Source organism: Arachis ipaensis, chromosome B03 (genome assembly GCF_000816755.2).
Source record: "Arachis ipaensis cultivar K30076 chromosome B03, Araip1.1, whole genome shotgun sequence".
NCBI lineage: Eukaryota > Viridiplantae > Streptophyta > Magnoliopsida > Fabales > Fabaceae > Arachis > Arachis ipaensis.
In genome coordinates this window covers 38,993,798-39,012,633 of record NC_029787.2, presented here as the reverse complement: position 1 = coordinate 39,012,633, position 18,836 = coordinate 38,993,798, and the positions used below count along the sequence as shown (strand labels likewise).

Below are 18,836 nucleotides of genomic sequence, written 5' to 3'. Positions count from 1 at the left end.
CAAGATGGTTTCTGATTCGCACTTCTTCTATTTTATCCTCAGGTTGGGGGCGCAATTCTTCACGACTTCGGACCCCTCCTAACTTAATGGTGTTGACCTCTTTTTCCGCTGGATTGCTTTTCAAACTGAGGCTCTCGTTGTAGTCGATGCTTAGTGTCTTTGATCGTATACCTTTTCCAAAAGTGGTGTACAATGAGATATAACTAAGGGGTCAGATTGGAGTATCTCCCAGTCCGAAGAGGCTGTCGAGGTATGCCTTTAGATCATTTTCTTCTAACCCAAGCTTGTCAAAAGCTGGTTTAAACAGAATATCAGCCGAGCTACCTTGGTCTATCAGAGTTCTGTGGATTTTAGCATTTGCCAGGATCATAGTTATTACCATTGGGTTGTCATGTCCTGGTAATATCCCTTGAGCATCCTCTTTAGTGAATGAGACGGTGGGTAGATCAGTTAATTGACTGTCTTCCTCGACTTGATATACCTCCTTGAGGTGTCTTTTTCGTGAGAATTTTGATATTCTTCCTCCTGCAAATCCGCCATTGATCATGTGTATGTGTCGCTCTGGGGTGAGGAGGGTGTTCTGGACATCCTTCTTCTTCGTCCCGTCTTCTTTTTCTCAGTCGTCTGACCTGTCAACCAGGCATCTGTCAAGTCAGCATTCTTTGGCCAATTTTTCTATGACATTCTTTAAGTCGTAATATTCATTGGTGGAATATCCGTACAGCTTATGATACTCGAAATACTCAGTCTGACTTCTAGATTTTTTGTGCTTAATCGGACGAGGAGGTGGAAGTTTTTTCATGTGGCATATCTCGCGGTAAACATCCACCAGGGAAACCCTTAGAGTAGTATAGATGTGGTATTTTTGGGGTTTTTCTATACTCTGTTCTTCCTTCTTCTTGGGCTCCCTTTCCTTTTCTCAAGGATGGTAGGGCAGGTTTGTTCGTGGAAAAGTTTTCCTAAGTCAGGAATTTTTCTCCATGTTGATGTATTTCTCCGTTCTTTCTTGAACTTCGTTTAGAGAAATCAGATGTCATTTAGATATTGACTGAGAGAACGGTTCCTCTTTGAGACCATTAACTAAGCCCATGATCACGACTTCAGTGGGCAAATTTTGAATTTCTAAGCAGGCCTTGTTAAACCTTTCCATAAAGTCGCGAAGAGTCTCACCGACTTCTTGCTTAACTCCCAACAAACTCGGGGCGTGTTTGGTTTTATCCTTTTGGATGGAAAATCTAGTTAAAAACTTTCTAGCAAGGTCGTCGAAGCTGGTAATCGACCTAGATGGCAAGTTATCAAACCACTTCATGGCTGCTTTTGTTAAAGTAGTCAGGAAGACTTTGCATCGAGTGGCGTCAGAGGCGTCGACCAGGTACACTCTGCTTCTAAAGTTACTAAGGTGGTGACTTAGGTTGGACGTTCCGTCAAAGAGATCCATGTCGGGTGATTTGAAATTCCTAAGAACTTTAGCCTTCAAGATCTCTTTCGTGAAGGGATCTTCTCCTCCCAGGGGACTCTCATCACGCTCCACCCAATCATTCCTCCTTTGTAAATCAGCTTCCAGCTTCCGAAGTTTGTCTTCTAGCTCTTTTCGTCGTCTCACCTTTCTTCGTAATTCCTGTTCTGCTTCCCGTTGTCGTTCAGCCTCGTGTTTGAGCTGTTGTAGTCAATCCCCCTGGCCATGAACCAGTCCAGGATCTTGGTTGTATGAGGATGGTCCTCATCCTCGGGATGGTGGACCTCAGAATGGATCCTCCTTGTATGTGGATTTCCGGAGGTCCCTTCCCCATGAGGGCCTTGGTGTGGTCGTCTTCATGCTCGTAGTCCGCCATTTGTCAAAAATGGAATTTCACGTCCCCGACAACGGCGCCAATATTCCGGGAGTTACCTGAAACGTTGATTTGGGCCTAAACGTGAGGTCCAAATCCCTTAATGTAGTAGCGTCCGACCTCTTCCATGCCGAGGTGCCGCTTGTCCAAGTTCCTCGTGAGGAGGTTGGGGGTGGTACCTGCAAGAGACTCCGATGCTTAAGTTAGTAAGGGTTTTAAGCAGGATTTTAGTAGACAGGACGTGAATTATACTTGGGTGTTCCAGTGTATTTATAGTAGAGTTGCTAACCATATTTGTTAGAGTAGTTCTATCTTTTCTGATAGATAACTATTCTTTTTATCTTGGGAGTCTGTTAAGATCTCCTTTCTAGACGTAGCGGAGAAATATCTAAAGGCAGTTATGATAAACCCATATTTTATGATATATTTTGTGCCTAATTTAAGTGATTTATTCAATCCTTCACTCACTTATTCATGTTAATTGCATGGTTTTACTTTCCCTTCCTTATTATGTGATATATGTGAAATACATGTTTCTATGCTTTAAAAATAATTATTTTAATTACTCTTTATTACCATTCGATGCCGTGATTTGTGTGTTAAGTAGTTTTAGATATTCTAAAGGCAGGAATGACTTAAAGGATGGAAAGAAAACATACAAAAATGGAAGGAAAGCACAAAATAGAGTTTTTGAAGAAACTGGCAGCAACGCGAACGCGTGGGTGACGCGGCCGCATGCCTGGCGCGAAGAGAGTGCGACGCGAACGCGTGAATGACGCGAACGCGCGCCTTGAGCAGAACGCAGATGACGCGGACGCATGACCGAAGCGAACGCGTGATAAGAAAAACTCCAGATGACGCGACCGCGTGACCCACGCGGATGCGTGACAAAGGCCACGCACCAGAAATTACAGAAAAATGCTCCCAGCGATTTCTGAAGCCCTTTTTGGCCCAGATCCAAGTACAGAAAGCACAGATTAGAGGTTATAAAGTGGGGGAATGCATCCAATCAACGGAGAGTCTCCAGTTATTCACTTTTCATGATTTAGATGTAGTTTTTAGAGAGAGGTTCTCTCCTCTCTCTCTCTCTCTTAGGATTAGGATTTAGAATTTTTCTCGCTTTCATGATTGCCCCTTTCTATCAGGTTCAATATTCCTTTTTAATTAATTATTTCCTCGATTTAATTTATGAACTTTTCTATGTTATAGATTATTCTTTTAATTAATGTTATTTGAGGTATTTCAGTTTATGATTGCTCTCTTTTATTTATGCCACTGTTACTTCCAATCTGAAGATATTTTTATTCGAGTAGATTTACTTTTCCCCTTTTGGTCTTGGTTAAGAAATCAGTAACTCAGGAGTTATCAAACTCAACGTGATCGATAATTGTTATCTTTGCTTATTGAATTGAACTTCAATAATTCTTGTCCTTTCTTAGGAATTGACTAGAACCTGAAGATCAGACTAATCAATCCACTTGACCTTCCCTTACTTTAGTAAAGGCTAACTAAGTGGGATTAAGACTCAATTCTCATCATCATTGATAAGGATAATTAGGACAGGACTTCCAATTTCTCATACCTTACCAAAAGTTTATTTTACAGTCATTTACTTATTTTAATTGCAATTTAAATTACTTGCTCCTTACTTTCAAAACCTCAATTTACAATCTTCATAACTCATAATAAGAACATACTTCCCTGCAGTTCCTTGAGAAGATGACCCGAGGTTTAAATACTTCGGTTATCAATTCAAAGGGGTTTGTTACTTGTGACAACCAAAATGTTTGTACGAAGGGATTTCTGTAGGTTTAGAAACTATATCTACAACGCGACTACTTTTATAAATTCTTTACCAGGAAAAATCCTAACGTCAAAATGGCGTCGTTGCCGGGGAATTGCAAACGTGTGCCTTATCATTGGTTATTGTAAATATTTACTTTTGTTTGTTTATTTATTTTCTCCTTTTATTTTTATTAACTACTATGAATTATCACCCCTCTCGCTTTGAGTTTAGTTCTAATATTGTTGAAAGGAGTGAGAGCTATAATAGGAATATGCATCAAGGTCTACGCAATCAACGATGGATGGAGCCAAGAGGATCTGATCACCCCTTTAGGCAAAAACCCCTTCCAAGATATCATGGACAAAGACCATTCTACAATGCATGCCAAGCTGATAGATATGGTAGACCACCTCGTAACTACCAACAAGACCCACCCTGTGCTTATAGACCATCCTCTCAACGTAGATTTGAACCACCACACTCTCAAGTTCCTTTTCACCATGCACCACCATATGACCCTTATCCACCACAATCCCAATCTAATTACTCCCGAGAACCACCACATTCTTGTTTTGAACCCCCCTTCCTAACCAATGAACCCTCACACCCACCCTAACCTCCTATGGACAACATACTACATGTTCTTCTTCAAGGACAAGCAAAGATGGAAAAGAGCGTACTAGAACTCACTACTACCGTAACTGAGGTAGTAAATTTAATAGCTTCCCGACATCTGAGGACTCAAAGTACTCCCACAGCTGCATGTGGGAAATCAAAAGAAGAGCGTGGCATGAAGGAGACACTAGAGACCCCGGTGGACAATGAGGAGCATGGCTTTGTACTGGAACAAGTAGAGGAAGCCATGATAGTTGTAGTGGAAGAAGTGGTTGAAGATTTAGGAGATGCTGAACCTCTGTGGGAATCAAGAGCCATAAAGGATTCCGCTGAGAAATCCGAAATTGATGTCAAGGAGGACAGTGCACAACCTCCACAGTATATACTTTGTGAAAAATTGGACGGAACAGACCAAGAAGTTGATTCCATGGGCAGTGACGATCTTGCCTCAAGCTCTCCTAGTCACGAACTCACATCCGCAACTGAATTCCTTGAGCCTGAAGAACCTTATCCAAGTGAATACGAAGATGACGTCGAGGTAGATTTCTCTCAACCTCCAGCTTATGACTTAAGCGATGCGGAAGACATTGAAGACTTTGATCAGGACACAGATGCATGCAAAGAAGTTTGCAAAGAAGTGGAGGACTTCACAGAAGATTACAAGGGAGTAGAGCTTACCGAACCACTGGGAAACACCTATCCCAGGGCCATTACCACCTAATACAAGCTTCAAGTGGGTACAATCCTTAACCTTTATCTTTACTTTTTCACTTGAATATGGTTTGCTTGAAACAGATGGCCAGCTTAGAGCTCTCTGTGGCTTTAAGAGTAAGAGGGAATTGGCTCGTACTCAGAGCTGGTGTACAGGATTCAATAAGGTTCCACGCTTCAATTCGAAGTGCAAGGATTGGTATCATGTTCAATCGAATGGATCTCGGAAAATGTTTGGTTATCTTGGTGAGAATCTAATTTCTAAACCGCCCGGATGGAAAAATATAGATCAAGACGAAGGCGGATTTAAAAGCAAAGTTTGGGATCCTGGAATCTATTCTGACATTCGTCACCCCGGGAGTCTGAGAATCTGTTTGAAGCTTCTCGGAAGCTTTACATGCCTAGTTTGGGACCCCGGAGGCTGTTGGCATTCCAAGCATTGGTGGAGATTTTTGGATGAATTTAAGCATAAGCCACCATAACAGGAAGCTCATCCAATGTCCAACTTAAGGACTTTAACTAAAAGTTCTAGGTGGGAGACAACCCACCATGGTATGGTCGTTTCTTTTTCAATTTTATTTCGTGTTATTTATCTTTATTCTTTTTCAATTGAACCTGAATATTATTCATTAGCATTGCATACTGCATAATTGCATAATTGCATATATATATATATCCCACGCGTCCGCGTCATTCACGCAGCTGCGTGATCTGGATATCGGTGTAAAGATCCAACGCCCAGAAAGTTGGGCAGAAATCGTGCGGCTGTTGTGTGTTTCGCACAAAACGACCCACGCGGTCCGTCCCTGACGCGATCGCGTCACTTGCACAACACCCATGCCACGCGATAGCGTGAGCGACGCGTTCGCTTCGCGCAGATATCATGACACCCCAGTGGAGACAGAGAGTTGCATTGAAACGACGCTGGAATTGTGCGTTTAGCACAATTTCTAGCGATGCGATCGCATGCCTCACGCGATCGCATCATTCATCCTTTTACCCATTCCATGCGATCGCACCACCCACGCGATCGCGTCAACCCCCATTCCACCCCAGCCACGTGACCGCGTGCCCCACGCGATCGGGTGGATTCAAATTTATTACCCCTCAGTCACGCGAACCCTATCAGTCGCGCCCCTCCTCCCCAAACCCCTCCATTTCCACTCTTTTTCTCCAACCCCCAACCACCACCCAGCCACCATCACCGCCACCGCCAGACGCCGCCGACCACCCAGACACTCCACCTACCTCCAACACCCTCACCCCTTCCCTTCCTTCCCCCTTAACACCTACCCCTCCCATTACCCCAAACAGCAACCCCTGCCGCCAGACAGCCGTTCACCGCTGCGCCAACCGCCATCACCGCCTCGTCAGCCACCACCGCAACCACCCCCTACCATCTCTCTGCCCTACTTTTATTCATACGCCTACCAGGTTCCGCCAAACGCCGCTCTTTCAATTCGTAGTTAATTGCATATTTTTTCTGTTTACGTTCAACATTAGGCTAGTTAGATATGCATGTTTGTAGTGGATTCTAGGTTGTTAGGTAGCCTAGGATGTGGTTAGTGGATTTAGGCTTGTTTAATTGCGCTGTTCTTGCTACCTGTTTTATAATTTTTGCAATTCTGCTGTTGCTGTGATCCAAGTATTGTTCATATGACGTTCTTACTGTTCATGCTACTATTGTGACTGTCTTTCATGTTCATATTATTTATATCTATTTGTAGTTTATTTTAGTTTATATGAACTATTCTGCTTGCTGTTTATTTTCCGGAAACATCCAATTTTAGCCAGAATGCTGCCCAATTTTCTATAAATCGTTTTGATTCTCATTCATGTCTTGGTTTTGGCATTTTCAATTTTGCTTTCTTTAGCTTTCACCAAACCAATTCATGAATGCACGGGCCAGCATTCTTATTCCTTTTGTTTCCCCGGTTTATAAATCACATTATTGATTATTTGATTTCAAATTTTCGTTATTGGTATATCTATATGAATCATCAACACCTTGATTTCCTTGCTTAAATCTGAGTTGTCTGTTGCTTCAAATTGTGAAATTCTTGTTACTTAGAAACCAATCATCATGCCGCTTACCTTAACTTTTTACTAACTCACTGATTTTTTTTTTCTAACCTCTTTTTCAATTTAAAACTACTTTTACCTTTCTAACAACCCCCTCTGCTTTTTGACTCACTCTTCACTTTTACTTTTTAACTCAAGGCATATTTATGGTTTTTCCTAATTAACATGAATTCTATTACTTTTTGGATTGAAATTTCGCATCTCAGCTTTTTATTCCCGAACCAATCCAAAATGCACAATTCTTCAACTCATTTAATTATTCTACTGCTCCTTTGCCACTTTGTGCTTATTTTGTTATTTGCCTACTTGTTTTTCTATTTTTATTATCTCATAGATTTCTGTTTTTTAGGATGTCTGACACTCAAAGAAAAGGAAAAGAAAAGGCAACAACTGGCAAACGAAAAAGAGGAGAATCCTCTATGTCCATCCTGGACATCATGCATGATGACTCTTGGCGGGAGAAACACTTTACCCCGCAGGAGAAGGCTGACCAGCTACTCCCTGCCACTGATCCCACTAAGTTTGCAAACAGATACTGCGAGTTGAAGTATCCGGTGTTTGCAACCTCTAGAAACCTGTACCTAGAGCGGACTCTGAAAATTCCAGAAGAACTCCAGCAATACACCTCCGATCAGATCAAACAAAGAGGCTGGTTCTTCCTGGAGAGAAACCTGACAGAGGTCAATGCTTCTTGGGTAAGAGAGTTTTACTGCAATTACTTCAAAACTTCCCTAGATGCAGTGAACCTAAGAGGGAAGCAGACACTGGTCACTGAAGAGGCCATTGAGGATATTCTGAAGCTTCAGCCTAAATCTGATCAGCTCGATGGTTACCAAAAGGCTGAGGAGGACATCCGCTTAATGAGGTTTGACTGGGATGCAGTCAAGGCAAGGATAGCCCTTGACCCGACTGTCCCATGGGTCATGGGTCAGAACACCACCATGCCTAAGGGAATCAAGCGGATATACTTAAATGATGAGGCTCGGCTCTGGCACCAGATCCTGAGCAACTTTGTTATGCCGAGTACTCACGAGACGGAGCTACCTGCCGCTATGATCACCCTTCTCTGGTGTGTGATGGAGGGTAAGGACCTATACCTGCCACGATTCATCCAGTACTACATGGCCAGGGTCCACGTCAGAGGCACTCTCCCCTTTCCATATCTGATTACCCAGCTCAGCCGTCGAGCTGACGTGCCTTGGGAGGATGCTGATGAGAAGTCACCTGCTGCAGAATGCAAGAAGATTATCCCTCACAGCAGGAACTTTCTGGCTTTGGGCTACAGACCTCCATTCCTCACTGCCCCTGATGCGACAGCCACACCTTCAGCTGGCCCCTCTTCATCTACTACTACCCCAGCTACCACCACTACACCTCCACCTGCCTCAGAGCCAGTTTATCACCTCGTGCACCGCCTATTTCAACACCTAGACCAGATGGAGCGCCGCAACCGGCGCCGATATGAGAGATCTGAGCGTCGCAGCAAGCGACGCTATGAGCACCTAAAGCTGATGATACGATCTGGCGCGACATCCCCTCCGAGCCTGACACACCATCAGAGCCATCTGAGGAGGAGGCGGATGATCATGAGGCGGAGACCCATCCACAGAGAGAGGCTGAGCAGGCAGGCCCGGAGCAGGCTACGCCAACAGGAGGCCCCGCATCAGATTCAGGCTGCAGACCCAGAGGTTCCTATACAGTCAGCACCTCCTCTGCAGCAGGCAGACCCTCAGGCCACCACCACAGAGACTCCAGCCACACATCATTCCAGTGATGACACTCCTTCACACCCTGCTTAAGTGAGCATCGAGGACGATGCTTTATATTAAGTGTGGGGAGGTCGCCATCTCTGGCGTATTTTTCTTGGTGAACCACTACAGACTCTTTTTATTTTATTACTTTTCTGTATTTTGATCTTTATTTTTATTCCTCAGTACTTATACATTGCTCTTTTCATGTATTTTTACTCTATTTTCTGCATTTTGCACTTTAGTTCATATTTTAGCCAGTTAGTTTAGTTGCAATTCTAACTTATTAGCTATAGAATATGTGGATTAATTAGTATACTTTACCCTTTTAGCATATGATAAGTTTGGTTTAAATTGAAAATAAAAAGGAAGTAAACTAGAGACTTTAACATAATAAAAATAATACACACCTTGTATATACAGCATTACATGTTAGTTAGTTAATAACATTTCATCAAGGAGAAACACTAAAACTTTAAAGCCACCCTAAGGTTTACATTGAGAATAATGGGAACTCTTAATTTTTCACTTGCATGACATATATAACTGAGATATGATTTTTGAGTCAGAGAACACACAGCCTGTGAGTTTTGAGCTTAATTGTATGGTTATATTCAAACCATAATATTTTATTCCTGTGTGTTTCGCCCTTCTTTTTTATTCTGATGTTCTTTACTTTATTTTAATCTATATGTCCAATTATAGAATATAGATACATACCAAAAAAGTGATTGAGGCCATTATTTTGATTCTAACTCACTTATCCCAAAATTAGTCTACCTTTTACATCACCCTTGTTAGCCTCCTTGAGCTTTTAATCCCTTCTTGTTCTATAAACCACAATACTAGCCTTAAGCAGAAAAACAAAATAAAAATCCCAAGTTGAATTCTTGGTTAGCTTAAGATAGAAATTGTGTATTGTTTAAGTGTGGGGAACCTTATGGGTACATGGATTATAGAAACAAAGGTAGGAAGTTAAAAAGAATAAAGACATTTCAAAATAAAAGTTTTGGAAAGCATGCTCAGGTGAAATCAAAATAATTAAATTACCATGTGCATTAAAAAAAATAAATAAATAAATAAAATAAATTTTTTTATTTAAATAAAGGGGATACAAAAATTTTCCAATTGCAAAATAAAAGGAATCAATGCACATGGGACAAAAGTTAAAGTTAATATATGAGCTTACAATACAAAGTGAGAAAATTTGGGTAAATAGGTAAAAGAAACTTTTGAATTACAAAATATGTATGTTAGGTGAGATTTTAGACTAATCAAGGATTCACTTATTAGCTCACTTAGCCTTATACATATACCCTTACCTTTACCTTGGCCCCATTACAACCTTAAATAAAGACCTCATGATTTTTGTATGTCTGTATTCTGTAATTGTTGATTGGTTAGATGAAGAACAAAGTTATAGAAAGTAAGGATAAAGAGAAGAATAGAGTGATTAACCCAATAAACACTGAGTGACTAGAGAGTAAACACAAAATCCAGTGAGGGTTCAATAGCTCATCAACATATATCTCTGCTTAAATTGTTAATTGTCTTGCAAGTTTGTACAATATATTTCTTTCCCATCTCAATTGTAAAAGTGCTTTAACATTATCTAAGGTTTGGCTATGCATATATGATTCCTTGAGAATGTGAATTAATTCAACTACATGTAAGTTTTATATACAAGTAAATGACAATTAGAATTGCATGATTCATTTAAGTAGCTGTATTTAGAGTAAATTGCATTGCATGAGATTCTACCACTTTAACTTTAACCTTACTCTTTATCTTGGATTTAGCATGAGGACATGCTATTGTTTAAGTGTGGGGAGGTTGATAAACCCATATTTTATGATATATTTTGTGCCTAATTTAAGTGTTTTATTCAATCCTTCACTCACTTATTCATGTTAATTGCATGATTTTACTTTTCCTTCCTTATTATGTGATATATGTGAAATACATGTTTCCTATGCTTTAAAAATAATTATTTTAATTACTCTTTATTACCATTCGATGCCGTGATTTGTGTGTTAAGTAGTTTCAGATATTCTAAAGGCAGGAATGACTTAAAGGATGGAAAGAAAACATACAAAAATGGAAGGAAAGCACAAAATGGAGTTTTTGAAGAAACTAGCAGCGACGCGAACGCGTGGGCGACGCGGCTGCATGCCTGGCGCGAAGAGAGCGCGACGCGAACGCGTGAATGACGCGAACGCGCGCCTTGAGCAGAACGCAGATGACGCGGACGCATGACCGAAGCGAACGCGTGATAAGAAAAACTCCAGATGACGCGACCGCGTGACCCACGCGGACGCGTGACAGAGGCCACACACCAGAAATTACAGAAAACGCTCCCAGCAATTTCTGAAGCCCTTTTTGGCCCAGATCCAAGTACAGAAAGCACATATTAGAGGTTATAAAGTGGGAGAATGCATCCAGTCAATGGAGAGTCTCCAATTATTCACTTTTCATGATTTAGATGTAGTTTTTAGAGAGAGGTTCTCTCCTCTCTCTCTTAGGATTAGGATTTAGAATTTTTCTCGCTTTCATGATTGCCCCTTTCTATCAGGTTCAACATTCCTTTTTAATTAATTATTTCCTCGATTTAATTTATGAATTTTTCTATGTTACAGATTATTCTTTTAATTAATGTTATTTGAGGTATTTCAGTTTATGATTGCTCTCTTTTATTTATGCCATTGTTACTTCCAATCTGAAGATATTTTTATTCGAGTAGATTTACTTTTCCCCTTTTGGTCTTGGTTAAGAAATCAGTAACTCGGGAGTTATCAAACTCAACGTGATCGATAATTGTTATCTTTGCTGATTGAATTGAACTTCAATAATTCCAGTCCTTTCTTAGGAATTGACTAGAACCTGAAGATCAGACTAATCAATCCACTTGACCTTCCCTTGCTTTAGTAAAGGCTAACTAAGTGGGATTAAGACTCAATTCTCATCATCATTGATAAGGATAATTAGGACAGGACTTCCAATTTCTCATACCTTACCAAAAGTTTATTTTACAGTCATTTACTTATTTTAATTGCAATTTAAATTACTTGCTCCTTACTTTCAAAATCCCAATTTATAATCTTCATAACCCATAATAAGAACATACTTCCCTGCAGTTCCTTAAGAAGACGACCCGAGGTTTAAATACTTCGGTTATCAATTCAAAGGGGTTTGTTACTTGTGACAACCAAAACGTTTGTTCGAAGGGATTTCTGTAGGTTTAGAAACTATATCTACAACGCGACTATTTTTATAAATTCTTTACCAGCAAAAATCCTAATGTCAAGTTACTTATTTTAGGGGTGTTCGCGGTGCGGTTTGGTTCGGTTTTAAGGAAAAAAATTATCCGATCCGAACGCTTAATTTATGTGCGGTGCGGTTTAGATTGGATGAACTTTTTTTGAAAATCCGATCCGATCCGATTCGATTACAAGTGGTTTGGATCGGTTTTGATTTGCGGTTTTTTAAATAAAAAAAATTAAATACGTATAACAAGTCTTAACATCAAATTTTAAATAATCAACAATGACATAGCAAGTCTTAACATATCTTAAAAAGCCAACGATAACATAACAATAGAAATAAAATTATAGGTTAGTTAAAATAAATAAATAAATAATATTTTAAACATAAAATATTTATTAAATAATAATAATACATGAATAATAGAAAAATGTATAACAAATTGAACATGTTATAAATATAATTGTAAATATAATAATAAAATAATAATATTATAGCATATTGTGTGGTTTGGATTGGATTGGAACGGTTATGAAAAGTAGATCCGAAATCCGATCCAATCCAACAGTTTGCAAAAAATAGAATCCAATCAAATCCGAATTAGTGCGGTTTTAATCGGTTTTCGGTTTGGATTGGATTGGATGAGCGGTTTAATTTGGATCGGTTTGAATTTGAACACCCCAAACTTATTTAGATCAAGTAGAGTTGGACCTCTTTGTTGATGTCCGACTTCCTTGAGAGGTCGGGCTTATCGTGAAAGGCCTACACCATTAGTGGGCCTTTTTGTCTTATTGGGCCTGACTTTTATTTATTGGGTCAGGGTATGAACAATTATATATCCAAATTTTTTTGTTATTCAAATCCAATCAAATTCGTGTAACATAACAAAAATTAATTATGACTAACATTATTCCAAATCTTATTATTTAACTTGATTGGACTTTGTTCATAAAAAGACTTAAGGCCCAGTTTAGATAAACAGCTTAATGAAGCTGCTTTTAATAAAATAGCTTAAACAATAAATGGCTATATTAAAAGTAGCTTATAAATAAGTTATTTTATATTTGAATTTTTAGCTCTAAAAGTATTTATTTTATAAAAATGTGATAAAAAATAGTAATATTATAAGAGAAGTCTTTTTTTTTTAACTTCTCTATAAGCTCCTAAATAGCTTCTTAGAAAGCTGCAATTTGATTTTGAAAATTGCACCAGACATTAATACTATTACTTTTTATAAGTTAAAAACTCAAAAAAATTACTTTTGAAACTTTCCAAACGGACCCTTAGTATAACTAAATGAGAAAAAAATAGTTATAGAAAAAAATTAATTGTGTCAATTAACTTCGGAGAGTCATTCACACTCTCTTATAAGTATAAATGTTATTGATAATGTATTTTTATTCAATAATACTAGGGAGACAAAAAAATAGCCAAAACTTGTTTTATTTAATATTCATTAATTGTCGCAACAATTAATAAATGTTAAATAGAGGAAATTATGACTATTTTTGACTAATTTTCTTTAATTACCAAATATTTTTTATTAATAAATTCATAGCAAATTTTTAAGAAATTAATTGCAAATCAACTATAAAATGATGTTCTCAATGTGAATTAAAAGTATATATATTGGAAGTAATAGATTATTGTAATTTTTTATTTATTGTTCATTTTAGTACATTTTTTGCAAAAAAACCAATATTTAATTTATTTGCCTAACATCAATTCTTTTTTTTTTTTCATTGCAATGTTATTTCTAGTAATAAAAAACATTTAACAACTAACTGATAACAAAAAAAAATCTTCAAAAACAGAGCCAACAACCCATTTTAACGGCCCACTTTATAACATTCGTGCATTTAAAAATTTATTTTAATATATATGGTTATTTATAGTGTATCAACTATGTAATTTTACACAGTAAAATATTTAGTTTTAAATCTTCATATACCATTTATCAACTGCTTTTTATTTACTATAAATCTTATCAAAACAAGTAAAATTTCAGTCCAAAAATTGTTATCTACTTAATAATCTTTCATAAATAGACACGTTAACAATACATATAAATACCACCATTAAAGTTTAAGTAATAAATTAAAAGAAGAACATATGTTATCGTGAAGGACTAAATTAATACTTTTTTTTATTCAGGAATTAATTAGTCAGAAATCGAAATCTTTAAGAACCTAATTGTCACTCTATTCAAAGAAGAATGTTGCAACCTACAAACGTAGGAGAAAGTGGGATAGCCGGATAGGTCTTGTTATAAGAGGAAGAGAAATATAGCTGAACATAATTATACCGTCCGAACTAGGTGAAAAACCGAGAGGAAGAGATTTTTATATCCCTCCTTAGCCTCCTTCCATGAGTCATGATGAATTGCAGCAATTTTTGTTTGTCAGTTACAAAAAAAATGCAATTATAGCTCATATTATAACATTAACAGCCTAATAAATAATAACATTGTTGTTCTAGCTAGGATTACACCAAAACCCTAATATACATATGGTGTTACACTACCTATCTCTCTGATCATATATCATAGTCGACAAAATGGTTAGATCAAAATCAAGGAACAAGAAAGAAAAGAATGACCAGAATTTTTTGGTTAATGTGTATCATATCTTACTTAGGCATCTAGTTAGACAGACTCCGCCCCGTAATGTTCATCGTGAGTGCCGCCATTTTCTTTGCCGAGTTTGGATTTCGGCAAAGTGGAAGCCTGCCAAGGGGTTACCTTGTTTGGTTGTGGTCTCATATTAAGGTAAGTGTAGACAGACATGCCGGCAATAGCTGTGAATGCACCGAAGATGCTGATTGCGCCGGGATTCGATCCAAAAAGATAATAGTTTCCTAGAAGGATTACACATGTCTTGAACTGCCCAAGTACAACATGGGAGATGGCAGATGTAGCACTGAAAAAGAAGGTAAAAGAAAATCTATGAAGAAACTAACCCAGGAAATATAAATTGAATTGGAGTGTTCAACCAAACAAGAATGATTTGTGCTCATGTTCTGGATAGAATACAGAAGTACCAAGCAAAATACGAGTAAGTTTGCGACCAAATTCACCAGGCAACGAATAATGTATCGAATGCATGCTAAGGCCTCTTAACTTAAATTTTTCAACATTAAAAATAAGGTATGAATGAAATAAAATAAGAAAAATGAAACTAGATGTTTGTGACATAATCGTGGGAATTGTATGCTTCTCACCGAACACTAAGGCTGTGTTTAGAAAGAAGACTGAGACTGAGGAGAGAGACAGACATTAAATTAAGTCTCTGTATTGTATTTGGTGTAAAATGTATTGGACTAAGTTATGTCTAAATATCATATTTGGTATAAGATAAATATGAAAATTGAGGGGTAGATTTAGAATTTATAAAGTTGAATGAAAGTATTTTTGGAAAGAAATGTTAAGTTTCGGTTTCCAGTCCCAGAAATTTCAATCCCTTCTATCTACACTTTCTAGAGGTACCGAAGGGACTGAAATTTTTTGTTCTAGTCACTAACCACCAAACACAATATTAAGTTCCAGTCCCAGTCTTAGTTCTAGTATCTCAAAACAAACAATACCTAAGTACCATTAAAAGGGAAGCAAAGGTATATGGAAACAAGAAATTGAAATCCCAATTCTATTTCGAAACAAAATTATTTAGTAATTAGAACATTCACTTACCCTAATGCTAAAGCACCAGACCACTGAAGCAAGAATCCAAGAATTGCCGAGCCAAAAATCACGAGTGTGTTTCCGAAGTTCCAATCAAAGGAGAGGACACCCGGAGGGTCTAAGCAGGGCATCATAGCAGCCAGGAAAATCAATGTAATAGGTGTTGTTTTCCACATCAGACTGTTAGTGAATGCATAAATTAAACAAAACAAAGAAACAATTTAATGCAAAGAAATAGATAAGAAGAACAGAGAAATTGGCATTAAAAGGAAGTAACAATGATAAAAATTACTCACGACAAAGCTGTCCAGTTCTCTTGCTGCTGCAGCCGAGACCAGAGGATTTTATTTACGGCACTCGGTACAATCCATGCCAATGCCACACATGCACCAAAAAAATGGAACTGCAGATCAGTCACCGTAGCCACAGCAACACCGATAGATACCACCGTTAATGCTATAGCCTGTAAAGCGACAAATAATATACTAGGCATTTCAATCTAAAATGAGATAAGCACAGTGACTTGAAAAGTTCAAGACAATTAGAAAGAACCATAATACTCTTTCAAATCTGAATATTTCATTTATTTGATTACTGGTTTCAAAAGAGTTGATTTAGCTTTGGCACATAATTACCCCTGAAAAAATATTATAAGTGGTAAATCACAAATGCAATTAATTATGGTCTCAATGGATAGTACACTTCTCCAAATACAATTTTAAGCTACATTCAAGGACCCAGAAGGGGATGTAATTTCATGCCACGCGATCCACTTTAAATATATTCAGGCATCTTCAAAAATAGAGATGCGCTTCGGCACTATGCATTATAATGAAGGATGGCATCAGCACTTCGATCCATATTGTTTTCAGTTAAAAACTCAGATGCATAGAGGAGTGCACAGTCCAGTTGTTCATAAAATTGCTGTGTTATTGCATTAACTATAAAAGCTTTCATTCCTACAAGAACGAAACATTTCTATTTATTGTTACCGGATACAAATGCACAATCAACAGACCAAAGAGAGAGGGCAGACCTTGGACAAAGAAACTTTTTTTCTGTACAATACAAATTCTGCCAAAACTATTGACGGTGTCACTGCAATCTTTGCCATCTGATAGAAACCAATGCTGAAGATAAAGAAATTAAATTTGGAGTGTTAAACAAATAATTTAAATTTAAAAGAAACAGAACAAGAAATTGGGAGTAATTGGTTACCTGTTATACTTCAAGCTGACATTAGCAAAGCCAGTTGAGAGTGACATAACAAATCCAAGAGTAAATAAAGTAGACATCCGAGTTGATTTTGATGAAGGAGATGAAGGAAGGATAGAAAATGCTTTAAGAACAGCCATCAAGAACCAGCTTACTAAATAATGGATTAGTGTAAGAAGTATAGGGAATTTGAATTTAACAGTTTGAAGTACCTGAAACAAAAAGGACATAGAAAAAGAACCGAAGAAAATGAGCAAATAAAAATCATGGTACAACGAAACTTCCAACGTGGAACACAGCTTAAGCAGATCAAAAGAAATGAGGGGTAAACAAACCATTTTGTTCATGAAAATAATACCAACTGCAACCAGAAAGTTGAAGGAAAGTGCAGTAATTGGACCACAAATACGCTGCTGCTGACGTTTTGCACCTTCGGAGGAACGAAATTCGTTAAATAGAGAGGCTCTCAATTCTTCCAGAGCTCTTCCTGCAACAACCAGAGAAAGGTAACGGGGTTCATCAATGAGGTTTCATTCATCACTTGGACATTTTTGTTTCGTAAAAGCAATAACATGATAGAAGTATAAAACACATCCACTGGCCAGTACAGGCTTCAAATTCTATCTTGGGATGTGAAAACTTCTATAGCAGCATATTTGTGACTTTTAACCAATGAAGTTCTATAGGCATTGCTTTGAGACTAAGTCCCTACGAATTGAAATGCCACAATCCCCATTGGTAATCCTTGTTGTGATATTAGAATAAAACGACACATAAAGACTAAGGGTATGTTTGGTTGGAGGATAAAACTGTAAAATTAGGTGGAAATTTTTTCTTGGATCAGCTCTATGTACAATTTTACTCATCAAACTCATCCAAGAAAATTCTATCACATTGTAACCTCTCGACCAAACATATACTAGATCTTTAAAAAAGTATATGCACAAAGAGAGAGAATTTGAAAATATGTCTTTGGAACTTTGGATTAATTGAAAACAGCCTCTAAGCAAAATTTGATAAGAGCTTTTCACAGAGCAAGAACACTAGGGTCGAATTGGTTTAAGAAAACCTTTTCTTATTTTTCTTTCACATTTTCATAAAATCATAAGGAAATAAACATTGAAAAAAGAGATTACAAACTAATCGGGTTCCTAATTTCTCTCCCAGAATTAATTAAAACAAAAGCATGCATTAAGTATCAAAAACCAAAGCATGCATTAAATCTCAAACTATCTGCACAGAAAAGAAATTGCAATCCACCAAATCAATTATTTGAACAAAACCGGCACAGAAGTACAATGACATGCCTAAACAACCAAGAATCAATGAGCAAGAACATCCAGAAGCTCTGTTGTGCAATGCAACCTTCATCAATCACTAATCAAAGACCAGAAGACACCATTTAACCCCAAATGACAAAATGATTCAAATTGCATGCAAGAAAAAAACAACTTGAAAAGCAATCCCAGCTGAAAAAGAGAACAAACGTGAACCACTTGAAACTCAACTCCCAAATTTCTTAAGGAGGGAGGGAGTACCTTTTTCACCAGCATCACTGTCTTTACGCTTGAGAATCTTTCTCACATCTTTCCTTGTTAAAAAGCTAAACATTGTCCTTTAGCAGAGAGGGAAGCTGAGTGTGGTGCTTGAAAGTTGCAAGCAAACCCTAGAGAGAGAGAGAGAGAGAGAGAGAGAGAGAGAGAGAATTTGAAGGTAGAATGAGAGAAGAAAACAGGTTCCTTGGAGTGAGTGAGTGAGTGAGGGGTGTGGTGTGTTTCAAGCAAAGCAAGTACTGGTAAAGTAAAACTGTTATTGAAAAGACAAAAACAGAACCACTTGCTCTTCTGTGACTTCTTTGCTTCAGTTCAAAAATTGCAGTGTCACTCACACAAACAAAAACAAAACAAGTGATC

General features: G+C 37.8%; 1 protein-coding gene across 1 annotated transcript; it reads right to left on the bottom strand.

The window, feature by feature from the left end:
- On the bottom strand, positions 14,347-18,836 carry LOC107630357 (nucleotide-sugar uncharacterized transporter 1). The gene is made up of 7 exons (XM_016333460.2): positions 18,462-18,836; positions 17,259-17,410; positions 16,927-17,135; positions 16,745-16,838; positions 16,005-16,171; positions 15,718-15,888; positions 14,347-14,950 (listed from the first exon to the last, which is right to left on the bottom strand). The coding sequence occupies exons 1-7, from the start codon at positions 18,532-18,534 to the stop codon at positions 14,677-14,679; spliced, it is 1,140 nt and encodes a 379-aa protein (XP_016188946.1). The 5' UTR covers positions 18,535-18,836; the 3' UTR covers positions 14,347-14,676.